Source organism: Mesoplodon densirostris, chromosome 4, assembly GCF_025265405.1.
Source record: "Mesoplodon densirostris isolate mMesDen1 chromosome 4, mMesDen1 primary haplotype, whole genome shotgun sequence".
Lineage (NCBI taxonomy): Eukaryota > Metazoa > Chordata > Mammalia > Artiodactyla > Ziphiidae > Mesoplodon > Mesoplodon densirostris.
In genome coordinates, this window is record NC_082664.1 from 85,509,642 (window position 1) to 85,536,383 (window position 26,742).

A 26,742-nucleotide genomic window follows, 5' to 3' on the forward strand; every position below is an offset into this window, starting at 1 on the left:
TCTTCTTTCCTCTCTACGCTATGCTTCTGTCCTTCCATCTCTAACTGATCCTCCTGTCTCCCTTTTACCAGGACCCTTGTGATTATACTGGGCCCATCCAGATAATGCAGGATAATCTCCCCATCTCAAGATCTTTAACTTTAATCAATCTGCAAAGTCCCTTTTACCATATAAGGTAACATAGTCACAGGTTCCCAGGGATTAGGATGTGGACATCTTTGTGGGGCCATTATCTAGCCTAGCACACTTCCCAAAGGCATTCTGTGTTTAGTGTGTTTGTAGCTTTATATCTTCAGACCTCCCACAGCAGGCCTAACACTTGCTCTGGGTTCCACACCCAGAGTGAGGAAAATGGCACCACTGAGCACCTGCCTACCCTCTAGAAAGGGGGGCCTTTAGATGACTAACTTCTGTACAAGCAGATCACAGAAGGGGCTGCACTTCCAGGTGGTCCTTCGAGTTGTACACACGTTCACCCACACTCGTGGTGCCCTAGAGAGTGAAGAGATGCCCAGGGAAACAGAACCCCACCCTCCCACCTGCTTCTTCCACATTAGCTGCCAAGAGCTGCTGCTGTCCATTTTTGTGTGTGTTACGTAAAAATTGATATCAGAAGTATGCTGAGCAATAAATTATAGTCATTTGACAGAACAGTATCCTATGCCATTTGTTTACTTGTTTCATAAATTGTTAGAGAAGTGTTCTGTCCTAAAGTAAAATTATAAGCTCAGTAACGGTGACTTCAGCCCTGCACAGAGGCATCCCCTGCAGTCTTCTCTGCTCTGATGCTTCTTTGCTTTATGCTTCAGTTCTGCTTTTCACCTTCTACTATTTCTTTTGTTGCCTTTGCTTTCCCCAAAGGCCTTTTCACTCTGTGTGTGTGTGTGTGTGTGTAATTTTTGGCACCTTCTATCAAGATGTGAAGCTTCTGAAAACCTCTTACTGTGTCCTGACCACATTGAATGGCATGGCCCCTTAGAACAATAGTGAAAGCAAGGAAAGCAAAGGAAGTCTGTTCCTCCTTTGAATTCTGTACTCTTCTTGCTTAATATTTAAATATTTAATATTTATATAAACGCTGAAATCAGCACGTTTAGTTTCTCACTTTGAGAATCCACTGAACACAGTGTTTTCATTCTTCAGTGTTTTCATTCTCATTAATTACTTGAAGCTGTTCTAGCTGCTCTGTGTTTATTTGTTTCAGTCCCAAGAGGAATTACAGGAGTACTGCAGACATCATGAAATCACCTATGTGGCTCTTGTCTCAGATAAAGAAGGAAACCATGTCAAGGTAAAGACCAGAGGAAATCTTTCACAATTCAACAGTCAAATTTCCCAAACAGTATTAACCGTGGAGCACCCAACCTTCCCACTGAGGTCCTGCCCTTGGTTGTGGGGTGGAAATACATTATTTCATTCTCCTTTTGAATTGCTAGGCCTGTTTTTGGAGAAAGTGTATAAAATAAGGAAGAGAGAATCTGAATCTAAACACTTTTCTTTGAACTCAAAAAAAATAAAAATTAAAAAACTATGGCTAGTTTTTTTCCCTACTTTTTTCCCCTTGTTCCCTTTGACCATCTAAGAAAATAATAACTATAGCTGATACCTGCTGGTTGGCATATCCTCTGGCTACTTCCTAACCAATTCTACTATGTTGCATTTAACTAAAAATGCTCATCCCACTACTGGGCATATACCCTGAGAAAATCATAATTCAAAAAGAGTCATGTACCACAATGTTCATTGCAGCACTGTTTACAATAGCCAGGACATGGAAACAACCTAAGTGTCCATTGACAGATGAATGGATAAAGAAGATGTGGCACATATATACAATGGAATATTACTCAGCCATAAAAAGAAACGAAACTGAGCTATTTGTAATGAGGTGGATGGACCTAGAGTCTGTCATACAGAGTGAAGTAAGTCAGAAAGAGAAAGACAAATACCATATGCTAACACATATATATGGAATGTAAGAAAAAAAAATGTCATGAAGAACTTAGGGGTAAAACAGGAATAGAGACACAGACCTACTGGGCTTGGGCTTGGGGATATGGGGGGGTGGGCTGTGACGGGGTGGGGGAGAGGCATGGACGTGTATACACTGCCGGGCGTGGGGTGGATGGATGGTGGGGGGTGGCCGCATGGCGCGGGGGGATCGGCTCGGTGCTTTGTGGCCGCCTGGAGGGGTGGGATGGGGAGGGTGGGAGGGAGGGAGACGCAGGAGGGAGGGGATGTGGGAACAGATGTATATGTATGACTGATTCACTTTGTTGTAAAGCAGAAACTAATTAAAAAAACGTAAAAAAAAAAGAAGATATGAGGATATTTCTCAAAAGAACAAAGAAAAATGATGAATTCAATAAAAGTTACTTTTGAAACCCAAAAAAAATACCCAATCAAAAATAAATAAATAAATAAAAATGCTCATAAATATATCACCTCATAACCTTTATTTCTATTTTTAAAGGAAGAAAAAATCAACATATTTTCCCTTTGTTTTTCTCCAATAACGTCTTTGTCTGGTTTTTATAGCAGAGTGATGTTGGCTTCATAAATTAGTAGGATCTTCTGTTCTCTGGATAACTTTGTGTAGAATCGGTATTATTTCATCCTCAAATATTTGGTAGAATTTCTTAAATATTTGGTAAAACCACAGGGGCCTAGATAAAGAGCTATCAGATTGCCTCTTTCTCCTTAAATGAATTTTGGTAGTTTGTATCTTTCTCAGAATGTTTCCATTTCACCTAAGTTTTCAGATATTCCCTTTCACTATCTGTAGGATCTATAGTGATATCCCCTCTTTCATTCCTGATATTGGTAATTTATGTCTTCCCTTTTTCTCCCCTGATCACTCTGGCTAGAGATTTATCAATTTTGTCTTTTCAGAAAACTAGCTTTTGATGTCATTGATTTTTCTCTAATTTTTGTTCATTCGTTTCCTATTTTATTGATTTCCATTCTTTTTTTTCTTCAATCTGCTAAATTTGGATTTAGAGACAGTCATAACTGAAGTTTGCTTTGTATCCACTCTGACAATCCCTGCCTTTTAATTGAAGTGGTTAGACCATTAATACAAGGTGCAATTATTGAAATGGTTGGGTTTAAATCTACCATTTTACTATTTGTTTTCTGTTTGTTCCAAATGTTCTTTTTTTCCATTTTTTTCTTTTCATGCCTTCTTTTTAGATTGAATAGCTTTTATTCCATTTTATCTCTACTATTAGTTTACTAACCATAACTCTTATTTTTGGTGGGATTTTTTTTTAGAAACTTCTCTAGGGTTTATAGTATACGTTTTTATTTATTTATTTATTTTTGGCTGTGTTGGGTCTTCATTTCTGTGCGAGGGCTTTCTCTAGTTGTGGCAAGCAGGGGCCACTCTTCATTGCGGTGCATGGGCCTCTCACTGTCGCGGCCTCTCTTGTTGCGGAGCACATGCTCCAGACGCGCAGGCTCAGTAATTGTGGCTCGCAGGCCCAGTTGCTCCGCGGCATGTGGGATCTTCCCAGACCAGGACTCGAACCCGTGTCCCCTGCATTAGCAGGCAGATTCTCAACCACTGCGCCACCAGGGAAGCCCCAGTATACGTTTTTAACATATCACATTCTACCTTCAAAAATATTATATGCCTTCATATATTGTTGTAAGAACCTTAAAACAATATTTCCGTTTCCCCTCTCTCATCCTTTGTGCTATTGTTGCCAATATTTTTCTACATATGTTATTAATTTCATAGTACATTGTAAGTATTTTGCTTTTAATTAGTCAATTATCTTTTAAAGAGGTTTTAAAATAAGGGAGGAATGTCCTTTATATTTACCATTTCTAGAACTGTTTATTCCTTTGTGTTCAGCCAGATATCATTCTGATTTCATTTTCTTTATGCCTGAAGAATTTCCTAATATTTCTGATTAGTGCTGGTAATGAATTCTCTCAACTGTTACTGGTCTGAGAAAGTCTTCATTTTACCTTCATTTTTGAGAGGTAATTTTTCTGTGTATAGAATTCACAATTCACATTTTTTTCTTTTTGCACTTTGAACACAGGTTTTATTGTTTTCTGACCTGATAGTTTCTGTTTAAAAGTCTGCTTTGATCCTCTGTATATAATGTTTCTTTTTATTTTCTGACACCTTTTTAAGATTTTCTTTTGTCACTGGTTTACTGCAATTTGAATATGACGTGCCTCAGTGTGATCAACTCTTTATGTTCTAATACTTGGTATTTGAACTGTATGTGTATAGTTTTCGTCAAATTTGGAAACTTTTCAGACATTATTTCTTCAAATATTGTTCTGTCCCTTTTCCTTCTGGGACTCTGATTACAGTATGTTAATCATTGGCTCTTGCCCCACACCTCATTGAGGCTCTGTTTTTGGTGGGTTTTGTTTGTTTTTTCTCGCTCTCCATGCTTTATTCTGAATCATTCACATGTTTTCTGCAGTATCTTATCTGCTATTAATCCCATACAGGGCATTTCTTGTTTCAGATATTGTAGTTTTTTCATCTGTACAAGTTAAATTTGTGTCTTTTTTTTTTAATGTCTTCCATTTCTCTCCTCATCATGGTTCTTGTTTCCTTTATATTCTTTATAAGATTTATAATAGTCATTTTTAATTCCATCATCTTGACATTTCTGGTCTGTTTCTGTCTATTGATGTTTCTCCTGGTTATGAGTTGTATTTTCCTTCTACTTTGTATGCCCAGTAATTTTTGGTTGGTTGTTGGACATCATGAATTTTACATTTTTTGGTGCTGGGTTTTCTTATGTTCCTGTAAATACTGCTGGACTCTGTTCTGGGATGTAGTTAAGATCCTTGGATTCTGTTTGACCCTTTCTAGGCTTGACTTTAAGTTTTGTTAGGGCAGGGCCCGGGCAGCCTTTAGTCTAGGTCTAATTTAGCCTCACTCCAAAGGCAGTGCCCTTTGGAGGATTCTGCCTGAGGCCCCATGTGTCATGAGGTCTCTCTACTCTGGTCAAAGAACAAGAACTATTCCTGGCCCTGTGGATTTCAGAAATTATTATGCCCACTCATGTCTGCTGGTTGTTTCCCCAGCCTTGGATAGTTCCCTCTCACCCATGCACACTTCTGTTTCAAAGATGTGAGTGGACTTCTCTGCAGAGCTTCAGAAATCTTTCTTTCTCTGTGTGTAGCTCCCTCCTCTTCAGTCCTCTGCCCCACAGTTTCTAGCCATCATGGCCTCCCTAAACTGCAGTCTCCCTAGCTCGGCAAGACTCCTGGCCTCTGTTTAGCTTCCTCCTCCCTGCCCTGCCATCTGCAGACTTCCTCAACACGGTAATCTGGGGCACTTGTAGACTCACTTTGTTTGTTTCCCTCCTCTCAGGATAACAGTCCTCCACTGGTTGTTGTCCAATGTCTGAAAAACATTGTTTATATATTTTGTCTGGTTTTCTAGTTGTTTAAGGTAGAAAGGCAGTTGCTGTAGTAATTACTTCTTCATGGGAAGATTTGTAAGTCCCCACTACTGGTCTGCTTGTTAGTCACAAAATCATAAATGACCCTAAGTCCTACCGATCAAGCCCCTTCCAGAGCAGTGATTGTTCCTGTAATATTACCAAAAGATGATCACCTAGCCTCTGCTGGATAATTCCAGCATCGTAACCCACTGCTATAATGATTAGCAAATTTTAAAAACTTGAATCAGAATCTGCTTCCCCAAATTTACATTCACTGGTCCTAGTTCTGCCCTCCAGAATGGTCAAAATAACAAGTCTAGGGCTTCCCTGGTGGCGCAGTGGTTGAGAGTCTGCCTGCCGATGCAGGGGACGTGGGTTCGTGCCCCGGTCCGGGAAGATCCCACATGCCATGGAGCAGCTAGGCCTGTGAGCCATGGCCGCTGAGCCTGCACGTCCAGAGCCTGTGCTCCGCAATGGGAGAGGCCACAACAGTGAGAGGCCCGCATACCCCGCAAAAAAAAAAAAAAAAAAAAAAAAAAACCTAATTCTTCCTCCTTCTCTTACTACCATCACATAAATTTTAGGAGACCACTGCCATGCCACTTTAAGTGTCCTCTTTTCTGGTTTAAACATTCCAGTTACTTAAGCCATTCTTCATAATGTGATTTCCAAATCCTTGACCCTCCTAGTTAACCTCCTCTAGACACACTTAACTTTGTCAATGTCTGTCCTTAAATGTGATACTAGAATTCTACAGAGTGCTCTAAGCATGTTCTGACTAAATGAGGAGGGTCTGTGACCTCCCTCAATCTAGATAACATACTTCTAATACAGCCTACAAGTGAACTAACTTTAGCAACCATGCAGTTCTTTTGGCTCATCCTGAATTTATCATCAACTAAAACCCACTGGCCTTTTCACAGTCCTCACCATGTCTGACCAGCCTTCTACAATGAGGCTTGATGACAGGACTTCACATTTATCGCTGTTAAATGTGATGTTGTTCATTTCAGTACATTGTTCCAGCCCATCCAGCTCTTTTGACTCTTCTGCCTCTGTTAGTGGTGGGTCAATAGCATCATCTTCATATTTGAAGAGCAAGACATCACTTCATTCACCCACTTAGCAAGTGCATTATTAAGCATTCACAGTATAGGAGGGATTGAATTTAGGGCCACGGTGGATGCAGGGACATTTAAGCCACAGGTCCTGCTGTCAAGGCGCTTATAATCCAGCAGGGAACAGAAGACATTCATGCACAATTGTGAGCTCGAAAATGCTCAATGCCATGAGAGTCCAACAAGAAAGTTCTCTGAGGTTTCATCAGCCTGGGAGGTTACTACAGAGGTAGCAGGGAAGTCTTCAGAATGGAGGTGGGATTAATGCTGGACCCTCATGGATGGGCAGGATATAGGTACGTGCTAAAAAGGCCTTTTAAGCAAAGGAACAGCAATGGTAATGTAGTTCTTTCAGTAGAATTGTCCCAAAGATAGAGGCAGGCCAGCAGAGAACTCTTCTGGTATTACCCTGATTAGTCCATTTGGGGTGAAGCAGGATTGTGGAGAAGGGCACTTCAGCAGGAGAGAATGGTTCTAGCTAGATCAAGGAGAGCCAGAATGCCCAACCAAGGAATTTGGACTTGTTTTAGCAGTTAGGGGGGAGCCAGTGTATGTTTTTGGACAGAAGGGGACATCAGGGTGTATATGAGAAAAATTCACCTGCAGGAATATGTAGCATGGAATGGAGTGAGGGAAAATTGGAGATGGGGTAGCTGAGGGCAGAATATCAGGCTATCCCAAGCCAAGGCAGGTTGTTGGCCATGGGAGTGAAGATGTAAAGATAGGCACTGTAAAAGTGGGATGACTGGACTAGGGTTTGGAAAGGAGGGGGCAAGGAGTTGTAGAAACCTTGGTGACTGACCCGAGGATGTTTAAGAGGGAAAATATGTGAAAGAATCAAATGAAATAGGAGCTGGTTCGTCTTGGCCTTTTTTTTTTTTTTTTAAATTCTGTCATCTATAATAAGCTATTCTGATCTAGACCAGGGTTTCTCAGCAGCCACACTTCGGCATTTGGGGCTAGATACTTCTTTGTGGGGCTGCTGTCTTGTGCGTTGTAGGGTGTTTAGCAGCATCCCTAGCATCTACCCACTAGATGCCAGTAGCGCCCCCCTCAGCTGTCATAACCACACGTGTCTCTAATCATTGCCAGATGTCCTGTGGGGAGCAAAATCACCCCTGGTTAAGAGCCATCAACCTAAACTGTTGACTTAGTAGACTTACTATAGTACTCGTCAGCCTGTTGGCTTCAGAAATGATGGATGTTTCATTCTTTTTAAGGTTAAGTCTTTTGAGAAGGAAAGGCAAACAGAGAAACGTGTGCTGGAGTCTGATCTCGTGGACCATGTTGTGCAGAAGCTGAGGACTAAAGTCAGTGATGAGAGGACTACCAGGTAACTTAGTAAACAGAAGCCCAGAAAACCAGCTGCAACTGCCTATCTAGAATTACCATACATTTATTTTAAAAGTCAGTTTGATCCTTTTGGGAAATAAAGATGGGTCAGGATAACTTTTATTGAACCATTCTATTGCTTCTGAATAGCTCAGCAGTTTAAGTAAGTTATGACCCCCTACGTAAGACTAGTCATAACTGACTTTCAATGCTTGTCCTTCATAACATGTCAAAAAAATTTTTATCATTTTGAAAAGCCTAAGGAAGCAAAATCTATCTGCCATTATCTTATTTGGTCTGTTAATCAGCGAATTTCAGTAGTGTTTTGTCAGTGGTTTTGAAAGATCTAATATTCTGGGAAATTATAATATTCTAGGAAAAGATCTCACATACTCATCATAGGAATGCAAATTGGTTCAACTCTCTGGATAGGAATTTAACAAAGTTAAAAGCCTAAAAACTAAAACTTAAAAACAAAATTTGACCCAGCAATTCCACTTTAGGAATTTATAGTAAAATTATTCCATAGGGCTATGTACAAAGATGTCTATCAAGGCACTGTTTATAATAGCAGTTCTCAAACTTTTTGGTTTCAGAACCCCCTTATACCCTTAAAAATTATTTGAGGACCCCAAAGAGCTTTGTTTATGTGGATTATATCTATCAATAATTTCTGTTAGAAATTAAAATGTAAACATTTTTAAAATACTTATTTTAAATAACAAACTCATTACATACACACCTACATAACATTTTTTAATGGAAAATAACTATTTTCCAAAACAAAATAAATGTAGTAAGAAAGAGTGGCATTGTTTCACATTTTTGCAGATATTGTTAATGCATTGTTTCACATTTTTGTAATCTCTAATGCTTTAGTAGAAGAAACTATATTGTCTTGTCTGTTTCTGCATTCAGTCTGTTGTGATATCACACATCCTGTAGTCTCTGGAAAAGTCCATCACACATTAATGAGAGGATAAGAATAAAAAGGATAGTTAACATTTTAGGATTATTGCGAAAATAGTTTTGACGTTGCAGATATTCTGTGAAAGGATCTCAGGGGCTTCCAGGGGTCTCTGGACCACACTTTGAAAATCTCACTTATAATATCACAATACTATAGAAGACTGTTCCAATTACAGTAAATACAGTGAAATACTGTGCAGCCTTTAAAAATGATTATTATGGTGAAGCTGAGTTTATTACAAGGAAGGGTGTCCACAAATAAGATGTATGATATGATCCCATTTTTGTTTCAACCAAAATATATAGCCCATACATAGAAGCATGTGTGGAATGATGGACCAAATTTTTAAATTATAGTTATTTCTGGTTAGTGGGATTACAAGGGATCTTAATTTCCCTTAAGCTTTTCTATATATTTGTAACTCCTATATTTATGCTCATAATCAGAAAATACAGTACTGTACTTCTTTTGGCTTATATCCGTGATTCTCAACCAGCAGGAGTTTTGCCCCTCAGGGGACATTTGCCCATGTTTGAAGACAGCATTTTTGGTTGTTAAACAGGCGGTGCTGCTGGAATCTAGCAGGGACCAGGGATGCTGTTAAACATCCTGTAGTGCAGAGGACTTGACCCCCACCCCCACCCCAACAAAGAGTTATCTGGTCCAAAATGTCAATCGTGCCAAGAAAGAGAAATCCTGGCTTATATAAAATAAATGTTCCTGCTTGCTTCTCCATCCCCAGCCCCTGACCTTGCCCATATGCACCTAGCTTGACTACATTCACCATCAGGCTTTTTCTAAGAGAATATAATGTTCTTGAAGTCACTAGGTATTAGGATTAAGAATCCAAATCAAAGGCAGAGGTTTAGAAGGAAAAACAAAAAATAGTCAACTAATTAAGAGTGACTATTAGTAATAGTACAGGCAAACATCATTAAGACGCTTAACAGGCCAGATGGGATTTAGTTTTAGCAGGGAAAGGTTTAAAATCTTTCCTCCATGTGAATGTTTATTTCCCTGTTTTCCCAAGATAGAGTGCTATTATGTCTCTCAAAGGCTATAAATTAATTCAGTCTTTGAAAGAGCATCCATTCAACAGCTTTTGAAAGAATCTCATTTACTAAATGTTCTCCTGTGGGTGATCACCAAGGTTGCTGCCATAATGAAGGCGGGGCATTGCTAATGTTTCCTTGTATTGTGAGGGGAGCAGAAAGAACACCCATTATATTTCATTGAAATTAGCTTCTTATGTTGAGCCAGTACTTCACACCCAGCTGAATAAATCAGAATGTTGTCTCTAGAATGTTAATTTGAAGTGACAGCCTTGATAATTTTTATTTGCTCTTAACCAAAAGCATAATTAAGTGCAAATTTTTTTGTTTTTGTTTTTCCTCCACCAATAACCAATATTTATTAAATATTTTTATATTTAATAGAAAAAAGCCTCCCTCTAAGTATAGCTCACTGTAAATTATCTGTGTTGTTTTGTCTTGATGACTGTTTATTCTAATTGTTTTTGTTTGCTTGTTTTTAGAGAAGCTTCCGATAATCTTGCAGTACAAAATCTGAAGGGGTCATTTTCTAATGCTTCAGGTATAATTACTAATTGTAACCTAAACATAATGCTTGTGTGTGTGTGTGTGTGTGTGTGTGTGTATGTGTGTGTATGTATGTATGTCTTTGCTCTAAATACTTATGACTGTGGCTAACTCACTGCATCAGAAATATACCCTTAAAGTAACATATACACAGTTATACCAAATGGAATTTATCACTTTGAAACCCACATTCTAGAAAATGATAAAACCACTGGGAGTTTGGTGACTCTTTTTTTTTTTTTTTTTTTTTTTTGCGGTACACAGGCCTCTCACTGCTGAGACCTCTCCCGTTGCGGAGCGCAGGCTCAGCGGCCATGGCTCACGGGCCCAGCCGCTCCGCGGCATGTGGGATCCTCCCAGACCGGGGCATGAACCCGTGTCCCCTGCATTGGCAGGCAGACTCTCAACCACTGCACCACCAGGGAAGCCTGGTGACTCTTTTGGTCCTGATATATCTCTGTCTTACTTTGACAAGTGGTTTAATCTTCCTTTGATTCAGTTTATTATATAGGTCAAATGTAGATACATTTTCCCCATATGGAAGATTGAAGAAAAGCATTTTGAAATGCCTTGGAGAAAGATACTATATACATTTGTTTTCATGAAAGCCAAGAGGGAACAGTGGTGATAGTTACGCCTTTAGTTTCACCACATCTGTCAACCTGACTGAAAAAGACATGTCCCAGTGAAGTCCACGCGAAGACATACTTGGCTTTTAACAGAATTGGGTCTTCTGGGTTCATTTCTGTTAGCAGACTTTGTGCCACCATCAGATTTCAAATGCTTTGAGGAATTTAAAGAAGTATTCGAGTTTGGGAAATACTGTTTGATTTTTTTCTTAGGTTCATGAGGTTTGGCTCATACTGCCTCTCTGTGCCTTTGTCATCTCCCACCTGAGGAGAGAAGGCTGGTGATCTTGACAGAAGTGTCAGAACTACTGGGGGTTGGGTGGGTTCTGGACTCCTTCTGGTCCAGTGCAGGCAGTTGCAGAGATAGAACACAAAGCTCAGACACAATCCAGTCCATAGAATCACTCCCGAGTGGATTCTAATCATCTCCGCCATCTCTGTGGTGTGTTATAGAAAGTGGGACCAGATGAGGCCATAACGGCTAAAACTGTCTGTTTCAGGTTTGTTTGAAATCCATGGAGCAACAGTTTTTCCCATTGTGAGCGTGGTAGCCCCAGAGAAGCTGTCAGCCAGCGCTAGGAGGCGGTATGAAACTCAGGTATGTGGTCAGAGTTTCCTTGGCTTTCTACTGTGAGCTACAAAGGAGGAAGAGAACAGGAGAGGAAAAGAAACAGTTTCCTGGAAATGTTTTTCTTTCCACTTCCTGAACTTGGTGACTTCTGAAAATTCCATCAACACAGCATCTCTGGTGCCAGGATTCTGCCCCCTTTGTCCTCCAAAGAGGGGTCAGTGTACACTGTGGGCACCTAGATGCAGCTGTTGTCAGAATTACTGGATCCAAACAAAAACTTTCTGATCCGGCTCTAATAGCAGATGGGGTTTGTTTGTTTTTGTTGTAAATAAAGCAGAAGAGATGTACCACAAGACTTGGGGCAGGTTTCTCACTGCATACATGTTTTTGATATCTGCTATTTGCCTGATTCTGTGCTAAGTGCCAGTTAAAATAGAAAAATGTGACAGGGCCCCAGTCCTTGAAGAGTTTATAACCTCCGAAGCATATGCATTATATAGTTGGAAAATAGAAGATCAGTAATAGGATGCTGAATTAATAAGTACACTGAATGAGTGTTAGAGTGTGCTACAGACATGGGGGAGAGACAAAGATCAGTGTTTGCACGGATAATCAAGAAAGGCTTCATGGAGGTGATCCCTGAAGGATTTAAATAGGCAGAGAGGGAAGATGAGGGTGTTCCAAATGGGAGGGACAGTGGGAAGGGAAGTGCAGGACAAGGCTAATGAGCACAGGTGGGACACTGGCCTCATTTGGGAAGAGGGTATGAAGAGAGCAGTCATTATTTAGGAATGTAATTAGATTGAAATACAAAAGATCGAGTTACCTCATTTTGTTAGCATTCCTGGCTGTTTCTCAGAATGATGGGTAGAAACTTGTTTTTCATCTTTCTACCATATTTCAGTTCCATGTTCTCATTGCTGTCATTGTCCCCTTTTTCTAAATTTAGCTTAATACTAAAATCTCCCTGCTTCCACATGCACTATTTTACACTACTGAGCTTTTATTAGGTTCATTTCAAAATTATAAAGAAATAAGCAGCTAGGTGGATTAGTAAACAAATTATCAAGATAGGCTATAAAAATCTCATTTCCCCTGAGATTATAATAGGCTAGACACTCATGTTACTGAGGTGGATTAAGAGCAAGTCCTTATATAATATTTGGGATCCCTTCTAGGCTTTGGTTTGTCACCTGTGATTGTTTCCTAGAATAAGAAATGAAATGGCAAGAAAGATGGCTTGGTTTGACAGCTTCTGAATTCTAACATGCTTTGTTCTTCTTAGGTACAAACCCGACTTCAGACCTCCCTTGCTAACTTGCATCAGAAAAGCAGTGAAATTGAAATTTTGGCTGTAAGTCACTTTCTTTAACTTTTTGAGGATGGCTTTTGTCCATACTGTCAAAGTAGTTTCCTCAGAGGTCAGGGCTTTTTTTTTTTGCTCAGTGTTAGCAGCATTGGGATGCAGGCCCGTTTCTCCTAGTTTCTTCCTCTGAAAGATTAGGGGGAAGGGGACTGAACACGAAAATCATCATTTTTCTAAATGTTTCAGGCCTTTGCAGATAGCAGTGTCAAACCTTTGGGGTGTGATGTGTGGGGCCTGGGAGTATTAGTTCACCAGTGCTGAGATCGCATCACTGTCCAGTTCAATAAGCACGGGAGCATCCCATTCACGTTGCTCCATCCAAAGTGACACCATAGGCACAAGTCGGTATGTGCTGCCTAGGTTCCCTGACATGATGTACACTTTTGTGTATCAACAGGTGGATCTACCCAAAGAAACAATCTTACAGTTTCTATCATTAGAGGTAAGCAAGATGAACTCTTCTGCATTATGGCCTTTAAAATCCCGAAGCTGTTGATTTGCCAAAAGAAAGTTGAAAATGGCATTATTTTCTTAGTGATATTAGGTATTCTTCTGGCAGTTCCAGGAATTTGGTAACATTGTTCCTTTTATGTGACATATGTATTACTAAATCAAATTTTGAGGGAATCACACTTTTCTAGTGACTTTCTTTTAAATTTCAGAGATGATTTTAACAAACACCTAGTGCTTTTACTGTGTGTCAGGCTGTGGCAGGCCTTGTTCTAAGCACTTTACAAATATTAACTCATTTAATCACAACAACCCCAAGGGATACGTATGTTACCTTCTTACAGATCCCCATTTTACAGATAAATGGAATCATTTTACGTTTTATGGAGAATGGGAGGCAGACAGGTTAAATATCTTACTCAAGTCACCTAACTAGGAAGTTACAGAGCCAGGGTATGAACTTAGGCAGACTAGTGGAATCTATGTTCTTACCCACTATAGTGTGCCGCTTCTACAAACCTTCATTCCAACTAGGGAAGCTCATTTGCAGAACTAGAACTACATGGAAGATCTTTTCATAAAAATTAAATTTAGGTCTTTTTTCATATGCTTTTTTTTTTATAACAGGTACATACCCTTATTATCAAATAGCCTAACTGAACTTTAAAAAAATGTAAATACTTGCCTTTGCTATAAGAATGTTCAACTGTAAGAATAAGTACAGGTGATTTTTGCAACGTCATACCAAAGAATGCTTTTGTCTATCCACAGTGTTTAAGTTAAGATTAAGTTAAATGAAAAATGAACTTTGCCCCAGAGCTAACATCTCGTAATACGTTTTGGTTTTTTTTTTTAAAGGTTATTCTCCATTTATATAAAATATTGGCTATATTCCCTGTGCTGTAGAATATATCCTTGTAGCTTCTTTTATAAGCTGACTTCCCCCTTCCCTGTTTCCCCTCCCCACTAGTATTCTGTTGTCTGGTAAATAAGCATATACTGGGAATTTACTGCTTTATGAGCCACTCAAATGGGTATATATCAGAGGTGGTATCTCCATTTCACAGAAAGTCAACAGTTGGCAGAAATAACTGGTATAAAGTCACATGAGCAGACTGGGGCTGCAGCACTGTTAGTCTGGATCTAGTAAACTGGTCTTGTAAAGAAACTCGATGCTTCAAAGGAAGAACCCTAGCAGTCTGCCCATTAGTTCTCTCTCCCTGTAAATGATCTCTTCAGTATACTTAAAGGGGGGAATGGCATTGACATTTCACCAGTGACCCAGAAAAACAGTTTTAATAAACCCTAGTATCTGTTGTTAAGTCTCGTCTATTTTTTTCCTAGTGGGATGCTGATGAACAGGCATTTAACACAACTGTGAAGCAGCTGCTGTCACGCCTGCCAAAGCAAAGATACCTCAAATTAGTCTGTGATGAAATTTATAACATCAAAGTAGAAAAAAAGTAAGTTATCACTTGGGCATTGCAGGTTTCAGCATGGGTTAAAACTCAAAGAGGGTTTTTTTGGTTTGGGGGGTCTTTTTCCCAAGGAGGGGTTTTAAAGTGACAAATATCTTATTGTCATGTTGAGGTTAGATGGCTAATAAGTTGCTACATTAGAACTGCAACTGGTAATCAGGACTGTGAATCACAGTCATGATCCTGTCAATAACAAAACGCAGTGGTCCCAGTAGCAGCTATCCCGGTTATAATTTTTTTTAATTACTCATTTTCTGAAGGGTGTTTTTTTGTTTTTACAATTATGAATGGGTATGAGTTTTTTTCAAATGCTTTTTCTGCACCAGTTATAATTTTAATCACCCAGGTAACTCCTAGAAACATTTAAATGAACGAAAACAAGTATGACTACTTTGTTTTATGTCCCCTTGCCAGTTTTTCATGTTATCATCCACTTAAAAGGAAACAACAAAGCCTGTGAGGTGAATGGTGGGCTCCTTGTATAGACCCTTATATTGTGGACCCTTGCCAGTCACAGCTTCTCTAAAACTTATGTAATGTTTTTAGTGACTGGCCTTCCATATTGTTGTTGATTACACAAAAAGTTAAGTGTTCTAAAAATAATTTATCAACTCTGTTCTCTACCATTATACTGATCCTGTCTTCTCCCTTCTTTTGCAGGGTGTCTGTGCTGTTCCTGTATAGCTACAGAGATGACTACTACAGAATCTTATTTTAATCCTAAAGAATGATCATTACATTGTTCAAACAGGAGCTTATACTATAAAATGTTGTACATTCATTGTTTTAAATTAGCTTTATGTTCTAAGAAGCTGTCCTACAGAGTTGAGCTTTGTAGGTTTTTTCATGTGTAATATATTATAAATTTATCTTTTGAATATAATAAATGTTTTAGTATATCTATTGCTTTTTAATTGCAAATCTATTAGCACTAAAGGTTTTGTGGAGCTAGAACACAAGTAAACAGCCTTGTTCTTCTCAGCCCTATATACTGAGCACATGAAAATGTCCAAAATAAAGGGCATAAAGAAATCAAACATCATCATTAACTCAGAATCTTTATTCTTGATGATTTTGTAATAGGCTTATCCTTAGTTTGGTTAAGCAAACTCTCATTTGGCTATGAGAACTCATTCAAATTTGCTAAAGGAGCTATGATGATAAAATTATACAGCCAAGTTGGGAAAAATACCCATGAAATAACACAACTTTTTATAAAATTGTCAGGTTTCAATTCCAGTAACTCATAAGACAGGGCCTAAAGCCTATTCATAATCAGTCATTCCAGAATGAAGTGCTATTGCCAGAAACTTTTTATGGGATGGGAAAAGGAATAAAAGATGGTCAGTACTGATAAATACAGGTTTAATGATACAGTGCTCTTCACAGACGGCTACAGAGACTGTAAACTATTATCCAGAAACATACAACCATACAACACAGATCACTTAGCCAGATATAAAATAAACTGGCTTCTTGTAACTACCCTGTAAACACTGCAGCCCTTCTTCCATCCAAAAATGACCCTAATCTCACATGAAAACAGTTATTGTAGGGGAATCAGAAACCCAGCTTTGTGGCCAAAAGTAAAAACCAAAGGAAAAATAGCAATTCAGTGGTTAACTGGTGAAAGCAGGAAATCTGGTGCTCTTCACTGCGCTGCTTTGCTCTTCTTACTCTTGCTCTTTTTGTCCCTCTTCTTCAGCCCATCCATGTTAGCTCTCAATAGGTTTGAATAAGCCTAAAAGACACAGAGCATGACCTTAGCAGGAAGAGTTGCAAATTGGTGGAGCATCTGCTGCGCTTCCATAATGGATTTAGGGTAGCCAAAATCAGAAAGCCTATCTGATAAAGCATATAATACCATGGGGATACTTGTATCCTAAGGAAAATGGTGTAAGGAAAACACCCTCACGTTATAGCAGCTTCTGCAACACCCACTAGTGAGTTGCATGTTTTTTACTTTTTTTTTTAAGCAAACATGGAAAACTACAGGCAACTTTTTATTCAGCTATACTATACATAGAGCATATCTGAAGCCTAAGACAACAAAATCTAGCTAAAAAAGACAATATCAGTGTTGAAAGTAGAATTCACAGCCTGGCAGCTTTTACTTGTAAACTACTGGTAAAACATCACAGGAGAGCAGTGAACCTAAATAGCAATCTTAAGCCAGTGTTAATTATTATGCTGACTCTTGCCCTGAGAGACAAGACACAGAGAACACCAGACACTCACCATCTGAAACTTATTCACTTCTTTGGAGCTTACCTGGAAAAGAATGGGGAAAAGGTCACCCCTGTTATCCACATAGGAATCATCTGCCTCACCCAATAACAACTCAAAAGCCTCGTGAAGACAACATTCTAATCTTTATTTTAAAAATATTTCTTCCCAATTGCAGGGGTCATAACACACTAAAAGCTATTATTCTACTCCACTTTCCTCTGCCTGAGGAACAAGCAAAGTAGCTCTGCACTTTGAGAATTGTACCAAGAGGGGAAAGAGGCAGAAGTGGGCTCCTTAAGAAGCTATGCCTCTTGCCTCTGTTGAAATCTCTTACACACATGGCACTGACTTTTTCTCAGGGTTCTGAGAGACGTCAAAGGACTTAATCTTTTGTGCAAGATACTTTTTTTTTTTTTTTTTCTTTTTTGCGGTACGCGGGCCTCTCACTATTGTGGCCTCTCCCGTTGCGGAGCACAGGCTCCGGACGCGCAGGCTCAGTGGCCATGGCTCACGGGCCCAGCCGCTCCGCAGCATGTGGGATCTTCCTGGACTGGGGTACGAACCCGTGTCCCCTGCATCGGCAGGCGGACTCTCAACCACTGTGCCACCAGGGAAGCCCTGTGCAAGATACTTTTAAATTACTCCCTCCCCATCTTATTTTAAACCTACCATTAATTCAGGCCCATTTAAGCAAAATGCAAACTACCACAACAAAAGAAATTCTACCTCTGAAGACTCCTTAGTCTTCCGTATTTCATGACACCCAACTTTATTTTTAAAAGCCACGTAAGCTTGCTTTACTGTAAAAGTCTTCTCAAGATAACTGGTAATGTGAGACATCAACTAATTATGGCATACATTCTCATGAATATCCTATGCTGATGTGATTAGAGGGCAGGTCTGGTTCCGCCCCAGCAGAATAAAGAAGTATTCATTTGGAATCCAAGCAGTCTCTTGCTTTGCCATATTCAACCTCCACTTTGAAAGGGAATAATACTAGGACTCTTGACTAAATCATATGCTCTCAAATACAAAGCCTAATATAATACATGTTTGGTACATGAACCACAAAGATAAATGAACAATCAGCTTAAAAGTAAAAGCATCTGGGGCTTCCCTGGTGGCGCAGTGGTTGAGGGTCTGCCTGCAGATGCGGGGGACGCGGGTTCGTGCCCCGGTCCGGGAGGGTCCCGCATGCCATGGAGCGGCTGGGCCCGTGAGCCATGGCCGCTGAGCCTGCGTGTCCGGAGCCTGTGCTCCGCAACGGGAGAGGCCACAACAGTGAGAGGCCCGCGTACCGCAAAAAAGAAAAAAAAAAAAAAAAAAGTATCTGATACCAAGAAACTGTTCACTGAAGGCCCAGCACAGTAAAGGAATAAGGAATCAAATATGCCAATTGCTCCTTAACAGTGCTACTCTGAGTAAGGACCAATATGCTAATTTTATTTCTAACAAGTGTTTGGCTTCTACCTTCTTCGTTTTAATTTTGCTTTTGAGTTTTCTATTACTAAGGTAATAAAAGAAGACCCTGATCCCACAACAGCTGGGGAGCTACACACTAGGCTTTATTTAATAACTTAAAAAAAAAAAAAAAACTGGTTCAGATATACCCCTCAAGTTAAATTCAAGTCTTTAAACTCCAAAATTAGGAGTATTAGGAATCGAACTCACCACAGTGCTGATCTTCTTTTTCCCATCAGTAGCTCTTAACAGACACTTGTTGTCTGAGGGCTCAAAGCCCTCCACAGAACCCTTCCTTGGAATGGGTTTAGTTCGACCATCATCTGCATGAAAAATACATCCTGGTGAACACAGCCACAGATGTGGTTAACAGGTAGACGAAGAGTTAAAAAGTAGGAGAAAGATTCCAAGAGGATACCTAATCCACCTCCACTGATCTAGTTCTGTTAACCACATTATCTGCTATTACAGTCGCCTTGCCCACACTTTGGGAACCTACTTGCCACTTCCACGATGGGAACACTGTAATATCAAAGCAGACTAAATCTCACTAATCATGGCGCGGTTTGGGATCCTTGATAAAAATACGAGCCCTGACATGCTTGGGGCCCACTGGAACCGGAACTGACTTAGGTGGCTAAGTGCTGGGGGCCGCACCAGCCACAATCCCCGATACTCTCCGGCCCCTCAGCCCTGAATGTGCCAGTACCAGGTGGAGGAAGGTACGGGAAGGCGGGGACGCGCGGCACTGCCTGTGGCTCCCAGTCACTGGGCACCCGGGCCGGGGCATCGCTCGGCCTCCCAGCTCCCTTCCGGCCTTGCTGCATCCACAGCTGCTTACACTTCTTCAGGGTGATGAACACGCTGCCCGACAACCGGCATTTCTGGAACAGCCTGGTCAGCTCCGTCAGGAACTGGAACACAAGAAGCCCGGCCCCGTTAGGCAACTCCAACCCCCCCACCCCGCCCCCCGCCTCGTCAAGTCCCAGTCCCTCCCGCAGAAGGAGGCAGAGGTCCCGAGCTAAGCCCCAAACAGTATCGGTCCCTCAGCCGGCCAGCTCTGGCTATACCTGCTCACTCTCCAGCAGCACCATACTGGCGCTGCTGGTTCCACTCCGTCAGCATAAGCCCCAAGCCTTTGGAACCGGAAGTTTCACCCGTGATGGGCGGGACTTCCGCCATTAGGTTTCAGCTCTCTTCCACCCAATCCCTGCTTCCGCCCTCTGCCCGCCCGCCCCGCCCCGCGCCTGCGCTCTGGGGCGCCCCCTCCAGTCCCGGGAAGGCAATGACCCCGAGGCCCTTGGGCTGTTCGCGGTTGCACAGACAAGCAAATACTCTAACCCAAGCAGAGGGAGAGAGTGAGAGAGCGCAGGAGGGATCTGATGGAAACCTATAGTTGTGTATATTCAGCTGTACTGTTGTTCCGTGCTTCAATTTCCTCAACCTATAATAATAGTATCCACTTCACTGTGTGGTTGTGAAGAGCAAATGAACTTATATTAAACACCTACAACAGTGCCTGGCTCATAGAGGGTGCTCGATAACGTTAGCTGTTGTTTTCATTACCACTGTCATTGTAATAAGTTCCCATGGCGGGAACTCTCCATGAGTTCCCTCTGAACTTTCCCTCTTCTCTGACCAGGCTGGGTGGCCCAAGCTCTAGCTTGGAGCTATGTCTGGAGCCATGTCTCAAGTTTCAGCTCTGGGTTCAGTCTGGAGACCTGGGGTGTAGGCCCTGCTCTGCCAGTAGCAAACTTGAACCCTAGGTCTTGGAAAAGTCAAGCATGAAATCATGCAATGGGTTTTCACTGAGGGTCTCTTAGCCTATGCCAGGCACTGTTGTAGGAGAGGGGGCTGCAGCAGGATACAAGTTTCTAGTTTCCTAAAACTTGGGTTAAAGGAGTAGTGAGGAAATAAACAGTAAACTAGTAAGTATAGCTTCAGATAAAGAGTGCTGTGCGGACAACTAAACAAGATGATACAAATGAGAGTGACAGAGGGACTACTTTAGGTTGGGGTCAGGGAAATCCCTCTAAAGAGGAGAACTTTGAGCTGAAAGCTAAAGGGACTAGCCATTCAAAAATCTGGGGACAGAGTGTTCCAGACACAGGGAATGGCTAGAACAAGGGCCCCAATGGGGAAACAAGTTGCCCCACGTCCACAAGGCTTGGGGGGTGGGGTGGAGGCGGCATGTGGAAGGAGGGGAGAAGGAGTGGTGAAGGAGTATGGAGAGCTTGGAGAGATATCCACTGACCAGCTCATATAGGGCCGATGGCCCTGGTAAATTTGGATTTTGTTCCAAATACAAAGAAAAGCTTCTGGGTAAGGAAGTTTTAAACAGAACGGTGACAATCCAATTTAGCTTTTTTAAAGATCCTCAGGCTGTGGTGTAGATAAGGCATTGTAGAGACAAGGCAGGAAATAGGGAGACCAATTAGAGGGTTGTATTAGCTTCCTATTGCTGCTGTAACAAATCTGCACAAACTTAGTGGCTTTAAACAACATGAATTTACTCTTTTACAGGTCTGGAGGTCAGAAGTCTAAAATCAATGTGTCTGCAGGGCTGCATTCCATCTGCAAGCTTCAGAGGAAAAATCTGTTTCCTTGCCCTTCTAGAAGCCATCTGCATTCCTTGGCTCATGGCCCCTTCCTCACATCATTACCACCTCTTGCTTCCATTGTCACATCTCCTACTACTGACTTTGATCCTCCTGCCTCCCTCTTACAAGAACCTTGTGGTTATATTGGACCTTCCTGGATAATCCAGAATAATCTCCCCATCTCAAGATCCTTAATTTAATCACAAAGTCCTTTAAACATGTAAGGTAACATAGTCACAGGTTCCAGGTATTGCGACATAGATATCTTGGTGAAGGGTTGGGGGCTACCGCAGAACTTATTGCAAAAGTCCAGATGCTAGCAACATTTGTGATCAGGTTAGTGTATACTTTGAAGGTAGAGTCAACAGGACTCGTACTCAACTGGCTGTGGACATTAAGAGGAAAAGAGAAATCAGGGATGACTCATAGGTTTTTTAATTTGAGCAGTTGGGTGGATGGTGGTGCCATTTACTAAGATAGGAAAGACATGAGAAGTAAATAGTTTTATAAGAAGATGAAAAGAGTTTGTTTGGTCTTATAATATCTGAGATGCCTATTACATAGCCAAGTGGAACTATTAACTAAGCAAGTGCATATACAAGTTTGGAGCTCAGCGGAGAGTTAAAAGTTTTAACTACAAACTGGGGAGTCATCTTCATATGCCCATGGAACTAGTACAGACTGGAACGGTCTGGTGAAAACTCCTCCTATAGGGCTGCCAGCAGAAGACTACCCTGCAATGGCTACCACTATGAATAGCTTCTAAAGAGCCCTGGGCCTTGGTCTCACTAGCTCAGAAGTCAGAGTCCTAGTTGCAAGCCCCAGATTGGCCAATCCTAGATCATATGCTTGAGCCCAAGTCCTGGGGTAGGTGAGGGAGTGACCCTCTGACCCTTTTATATTCCTTGCCTTTCACCAAGACCCACACAATGGAGGATTACAAACAGGTACAGATCCTGGAGAACCAAAAGCCACAAGATAATCAGGGTGCTGGACATTTGGAAGAAAGTGTGAAATCATCAGAGACTGAACATATTTAAGATGTGCTGTCAGACTGCCAGGGAATGTGAGGGCTCACTTGATATTTATGGTCATGAATTTAAGTGAAACCAGTTACAGAGTTGTGTGATCCAAAGGTTGGCCTAAATGATGACCACTGTGCTCGAAGCCTCTATCATTCATTGAACATTGACCAATGTCCTTTAGAGCCATGGGCTTGGTACTGGTGACACCAGGGTGAAGGAAATGGCCCTGTGCTCGAGGAGCACAGAGCCTGGAGGCCATGATTCATCTGGGGCCTTGTCAGGATTAGCCCTCAATGTGGACACATTTCACTGCTTCCCAGGGGCTCAGTCACACCTCAGTTCCACTCAAAAATCAACAGTCATGCCAGCCACCCTGTGTGATACCTCAAGACCATCCCATGACAGAACAAGCCACTCTAGTAAAAGAAATACACAAGTCTGCCAGTTTTAGCATCACACGTGACCCAGTACAATTCAACTACTGACAGAATGTTCTTTGGGCTTTTTCTATGGGAAGTGATTAAGAGCACCTGTTCTGTAGTTCAATGCGTCTGGGTTCAGATGCCACCTCTGCTACTTATGTGACCTCAGGCAACCTCTCAAAGTCTAAATCTCTTCATCAGCAAAATGGCAATAATAATAGTTCACAGATATTATAAAGAGTTTATATTTAAGACCCTTATGCTTGTTCAAATATGGTAAACATGGATACTTAAAATTAAATGAATTAAAATTAGATAAAAGAAAACATTCAATTCTTTAGTCTCACTAGCCACATTTCAAGGACCCAGTAGCCCCGTGTGGCTTGGATAGTGCAGATATAGAGCATTTCCATCAGCACAGATTCTATTGGACAGCAATACGTGGATGGTATTGAGGCTGACACGTAATAAATGCACAATAAAGAGTAATAAACAGTGCTATCATTTATAATAATATATAAATTCCATCATTTGGACACCACCATCTTGATTTCTGCCATTATCCAAATACCACCTGCACTATCAGTTAACACGTTTAAGTTGACTCGTTTTATACTTAAACAAGTTTATTAAATATCATTATCATAAATGGAAAACCAGTATTTCTGCCATAAATAAAAGAATGATAAAAAGAACTACTATGAAACAAAATAATGTGGCTACATTTTAAAATTTTAGATTTAAAAATTAAAAACAATGAATAAAAGCAGCAAGGAAGTGAATCAATTTATGAAAATATACATCTGAGGGCTTCCCTGGTGGCGCAGTGGTTGAGAGTCCGCCTGCCGACACAGGGGATGCGGGTTCGTGCCCCGGTCCGGGAAGATCCCACATGCCGTGGAGCGGCTGGGCCTGTGAGCCATGGCTGCTGAGCCTGCGCATCCGGAGCCTGTGCTCCGCAATGGGAGAGGCCACAACAGTGAGAGGCCCGCATACTGCAAAAAAAAAAAAAATATATATATATATATATATATATATATATATACACACACACACACATATATATATATATATATATACATCTGAAAATAAATTCCCTGATAAGAAAAAATGGAATTGTTTATGTCAGTCAGGAGTAAAGGTAGCTCAGTGAACAAAGATATTGGAAGTCTCTGTAAATAAGATGTGATTAAATTCTTTTTTTAAATTTATTTATTTACTTAATTTTAGCTGTGTTGGGTCTTTGTTGCTACACACAGGCTTTCTCTAGCTGTAGTAAGTGGGGGCTACTCTTTGCTGTGGTGCACGAGCTTCTCAATGTAGTGGCTTCTCTTGTTGTGGAGCACGGGCTCTACGCATGGACTTCAGTAGTTGTGGCTCATGGGCTCTAGAGCGCAGGCTCAGTAGTTGTGGCTCACGGGCTTAGTTGCTGCACGGCATGTGGCATCTTCCCAGACCAGGGCTCAAACCCGTGTCCCCTGTATTGGCAGGCAGATTCTTAGCCACTGTACCACCAGGGAAGTCCCCAAGAGGTGGTTAAATTCTAATGTTGTCAAGCACCTGAAATCCTACCTTGCGATCAGGTTAGTGGCTTTTGGTGCCTGGAGCAGAAGAGTACATGCAGCAGGCAGCTGGGTCACTGTCTCCCAGCCACGCAGCCCATACAGCTCCCGACTCCTTCTCCCTCATCCCAGGAGACCTGGGGAATGGAAAATGGCCCCAAAATCTCCTCCCTCATCTGGGCCTTCAGCAAAGGGCTGCGCAGAACCAAGGGCAACACAGAGCCCCTCAGCCCACAGCACCGGCATCTACTTGAGCCCAAGTGCAGGGCCACTACCGGAAGGCATGGGAGAAAAAAACACCCAAGAGCCCAAGGGCCTGGAGGAGTGTCCTGCTCATACCACCCAAAGCTCTCACTCTCAAATGCTGTGGTCACACATGTCCACCATTTAGTTGATTCGCTTTTAATTAGAGCTGTAGGGTTTGAATTAGGATCAAGGGTCTGATTTATTTCCAGCTGCAGCCACTCTAATGCAATCAAGCTATGCAGTACCTGAAACATAGGGTGATGGTTATAAACACAGATGCTGCATCCTAGCTGCCTGGGTTCGAACCCCAGGTCTACCTCTCCTTGTCTAAGCAACCAGAGGCAAATTACCTGTTACCCCTGTTAAAAGGTAATTAAAAACATTAAAAGGTGAAATCATGACTCTCATACACATATTCAAGATCTATTTACCTTATGATTAATGAGGGAACCAGGTAGATGCTACAAGTCATTCAAAGGAGACTCCAAAGAACAGACACATATATAGAACAGGAATATTGAGATCAACTTGTAAACAGAAGCAAATTGACTTTTCCACAAGAGGAGACTGCTGTCCCTTGAACAAACAGAATTTGAGTATCCATAGACAGGAATCATTGCATTGCCATCAGTTCTGTACAATTTAGAGTTGCAAACAAGCTCAAAGGCAATGAAAGCCTCCAATCAGATAGCACAGAGGATGTGCTCTGAACACTGCCAAGTTTTCCATTGGAAACACCCACTAATCTTTTTTTGCTTATTCCAAATCTACTTAAATCCTTCTGTGCCTCGATTTCCTCATAAAATGGAGATGTAATCCAAGCGCCTTCCTCCCTGTGTCGTGGGAAGGAGGAAACGAGCTAACGTGTGCATTATTGCGCCCTAGTCACTGGACTGCAGTTGGCTGTTCCCCTTTCCTGTTGGTCAAGGTATAATAGATTTATTCTACAGAAGCAGATCATGACAACAAGCATGGATCAGTGCCCATCTTGTCAGATACTGTGCTGGTTTGACGGTTTCCAGTTTCTGAGGGGGACCACACCTCAGGTTCTGAGCTGCCTCACTGTATGTAGCCCAGTGTGCTGACTTTAAGATCAGCTAAGGATGAAGGAAGGAGGGAAGGTATCAGCCAAACGCAGCAGAAAATGGTGTTGGGTGGGTTTGGGTTCAGGGTGACAGGCGTGAGGTCCTAAAGCCGGGGAGCCCTCTTGAGTCTTGGGAGGTGGTTAGGTCTGGTGGAGACATCTGAGAGAAGGCAGAGGGATGGCCAGAGGGAGGTGGCCACACATATCCTACAAGTGTTCTAGAAGTCTGGGTCCCCAGAGAGAGAGAATACCCTCCTGATCGCCATGGTAACACATTCCCTCGGCTGAATACAACCAGAGGCTTGGAAATACCAGTTCCTTTATTCTTTCTGTCGGTCAATCAACAAATGTTCACTGTGTGTCTTCTTGGGAGACTCAAGCCTCCAGGGACTTCTGCCCCTGCCTGTGCCCCCAGGATGTAGTCCTGGATTCAGTGTCCTGGAGAGACAGCACAAGAGCACTGGACTGGGGGTCAGGGGCCCTGGGTTTGCCGCTGGTCCCTTACTTTGTGTAGGACCTTGATAGAGGCACCTATCTATAGTTTCCTCTGTGTAGTACCTACCTCGAAGGGCTGTTTTCAGGTTTCAATGAGATAATCCATGTAAAGCGCTCACAGTAAGTGCCCAATAGATGTATTTAATTTTTTTTCATCATCATGTTAAGGACTTAGACTAGATTGCCGAAGTCTCTTCCACGAACAAATTTATGAGCTACTGCTTCTCTCCCCCCAGCCCCACCTGAGAGCCCTAGGGAAATGTCCAGAGCCCATGAGAGCCAGTGGTTAGCACTGGCCTTCCCCTTGCTCATGGCAAGGTAGGGAAAGTAGGCAGTGCCACTAGGCCTCCCTCCAGGCAGGCACCTCAGGAGTGGGAGTGCCCCGCTGGGCCCTGCCTGCAGCACTCCCTGGGGCCGGCAGGGGACGCCCTGACCTTGTCAGACAAGTGCGGCCGCAGGCAGCCCTAGCCTTCCCAGGTCTTGTCCCATGACCTTAGAGCATAAAAATATCCAAGATTGTTAACATCATTTTTCAGAATCACTTCTGCTGAGGCTAGGAGTTTCTCTGTAAAGGACATTATCATTCATTCAATCACTGAGCATGGACTAAATGAGCACCCACTCATGCCGGCACTGTTCTAGGTGCTGGGGTCACGGGAAGTGGACCAAGTTCTGTGTTAGAG

General features: G+C 41.8%; 2 protein-coding genes across 2 annotated transcripts in view; one reads left to right on the plus strand and one right to left on the minus strand.

The window, feature by feature from the left end:
- Positions 1-15,781, plus strand: part of EIF2AK4 (eukaryotic translation initiation factor 2 alpha kinase 4) — a 110,012-nt gene extending 94,231 nt beyond the window's left edge. Inside the window, exons 32-39 of the mRNA XM_060096586.1 lie at positions 1,205-1,291; positions 7,762-7,874; positions 10,378-10,436; positions 11,571-11,668; positions 12,927-12,995; positions 13,405-13,449; positions 14,802-14,920; positions 15,596-15,781. Coding sequence (XP_059952569.1) covers positions 1,205-1,291; positions 7,762-7,874; positions 10,378-10,436; positions 11,571-11,668; positions 12,927-12,995; positions 13,405-13,449; positions 14,802-14,920; positions 15,596-15,653 — 648 coding nt within the window. The 3' untranslated portion in view covers positions 15,654-15,781. The remainder of the gene's footprint in view (positions 1-1,204; positions 1,292-7,761; positions 7,875-10,377; positions 10,437-11,570; positions 11,669-12,926; positions 12,996-13,404; positions 13,450-14,801; positions 14,921-15,595) is intronic.
- Positions 15,782-15,980: 199 nt separating this feature from the next.
- Positions 15,981-19,782, minus strand: SRP14 (signal recognition particle 14). The gene is made up of 5 exons (XM_060098289.1): positions 19,696-19,782; positions 19,467-19,539; positions 18,836-18,948; positions 17,174-17,206; positions 15,981-16,676 (listed from the first exon to the last, which is right to left on the minus strand). The coding sequence occupies exons 1-5, from the start codon at positions 19,717-19,719 to the stop codon at positions 16,587-16,589; spliced, it is 333 nt and encodes a 110-aa protein (XP_059954272.1). The 5' UTR covers positions 19,720-19,782; the 3' UTR covers positions 15,981-16,586.
- Between the last annotated feature and the right edge of the window lie 6,960 nt (positions 19,783-26,742).